General features: G+C 49.2%; 1 protein-coding gene across 1 annotated transcript; it reads right to left on the reverse strand.

The window, feature by feature from the left end:
* Window positions 1-425: 425 nt before the first annotated feature.
* Window positions 426-1,073, reverse strand: HOO65_040373 (putative double-stranded RNA/RNA-DNA hybrid binding protein; the record flags this gene model as incomplete). The annotated part of the gene is made up of 1 exon (XM_071000647.1): window positions 426-1,073. The coding sequence occupies one exon, from the start codon at window positions 1,071-1,073 to the stop codon at window positions 426-428; it is 648 nt and encodes a 215-aa protein (XP_070859216.1).
* Between the last annotated feature and the right edge of the window lie 934 nt (window positions 1,074-2,007).

The following is a 2,007-nucleotide window of genomic DNA, read 5'->3' on the forward strand; positions in this document are numbered from 1 at the left end:
GCACGGGATCCCGTCCGCTCTCCCCTAGTTAACCTACAAAGCGCTGGACTAGTATTATGGTGGGTGACCACATGAGAATCCCCAGTGTTGTATGTCGGCACCGTCATCTTTTTGCCCCTTATCCAGCTAGAATGCTTGCTCATACCTCGATAACCTGCCTATATATCTCATATAGCCATGATCTACTGGATGCCCTGGACCTTCTACGCTCTCCCTCCGTGGCCCCTCAAAACTCTAGGCTGATACGGCAGTAGGCGGCTATGTAGGAATCACCATTGTTGTGTATTTTTCGCATCAATGTCAACTCGTACGACATGGGTTTTCCCGTGTTTACTTTTTCCGTATTCTTCAACGATTACTCCTCTCCGTGCTAGCCCATCCTTCCTGTCAGTCTTGCAGCGTTGCCCATACATTCCCATGGGTGGCTAAAGTCCTTCGGTTTGCCACAGTTCGGCACTTGGTACTTTGTCTCGGCGCCTTGATGATTGAACCTGGAGTGGTACTGCTCGAAGTCGCCATGTCTGGAGCGCACTGCCAAGATCCCAGCGACGGAGCCTCGGTTCAGCCCTTTTCACCCAGTTCGCCTTAAATGGCTTTGGGAGTCCCAGCGTCCCTCCAAGGTGGTCGGTGTTAGGGCGGTTGTCTCTCATCCAGTTCTTGAAGTTAGCCCTGAATGCGTCGTTCTTCCAGCGCCTCGTCGCCGCCAGCGACATGGTCCTATCGGGAACCAGCAAATCCGCGCTCTTGCAGCCTGCTTTGGCTGGCTGGTCTACTATCTCGCTTCTTGGAATTTCGCAGTTCTCCGGGGCCCAGTAGATCCTGCCGGTTGGCTTGTCTAGTTCTAGGCCTTCCCACCTTGCGAGAATGCGCCGGGTCTCATCGGTTTCGAGCTGAGAAGTGCCAGGTTCCCTCATTCTCTTGCTGATTCGCTTTGCTACCCCCAGGTTGTCCATACACATATTCATACCCTCTGATTGTGGTAGGGCAACTTCAGCTGCGATTGCTTCTGCATCTGCCACTTCCCTGTGTCTCCCACATGTGCCGTATCCTTGTGCCAGGGCCTTGCCTAGCATGAGTTTGTTGGTATCTCTAATCGGGAAAGGGAACATTGCCCTTGCCTTGTCTATAGTGCCATATATTGCCGTTATGTGTAGGAGATGGTCTGCGTTGCATATGTATGCTCGCATCTCATCCCCCCGTATCATTTCTTGACAGATTCTTTTGAGGGTTGGAAAAGCAGCGAATCTGTAAAGGCAGTGCTTGTTTGTCTTTTGATGGACTATCAAGGCTGCTGGAATTCCGTCTCGAAGCACAATATCCAGTTTATCCATTGCTGTCTTGTTGTTCATAAGATGCCATGTGGTGGCCGCATATGTCATCTATAGGACCACACAGCCAGTGCAGACTTTGGTGGAATTCCGAAGTATGTTCTGCTGAGGCGTCGAAGTACGTTGATAGTCTTCTGGGCCTTCGTTATTGTTGCTTCACAGTGTTTTTTTGAAGTTCAGGCTAGGATCACACCAGACCTCCAACCGCTTCATCCATCCACTTGCAGAGGAGAGGGACTCTGGCCATCGCTGACTTCCAAGCCTGGTTACCAAACCAACCTTCCCTTCTTAACCGCGTCAAACTTGGCCTTGACATCAAATGTGACTAACTATGTGATCTTCTTCAGCTTTGATTCTCCCGTGATGACATCTGCCAGTTTCCAAGTGAGAAGCCTCCGTGACTCGTCCTATCCGCTTGATTTGATTTGAATATACTCAACGTCTACTAGAATGGCTAGGATCAAACGACGCCGGGTTGGTTACCGGACAAAATTGACCCTCTGCAATGCTGACCACAGATTTTGGGCGAGAGAAGCACGTATGCTCCCAAGCTTTTTACTCGCCTTCCTCCAGTAGTCATCATAAACAGAAAGAAAAAAAAAAAAAAAAAAAAAAAAAAAAAAAAAAAAAGTCCTGTCTGCTGATTGGCCAATCAGACTTTCGTTTTGAATTTGAATTT

Source organism: Ceratocystis lukuohia (genome assembly GCF_044167205.1).
Source record: "Ceratocystis lukuohia strain C4212 chromosome Unknown Supercontig4_pilon, whole genome shotgun sequence".
NCBI classification, from domain to species: Eukaryota; Fungi; Ascomycota; class Sordariomycetes; order Microascales; family Ceratocystidaceae; genus Ceratocystis; species Ceratocystis lukuohia.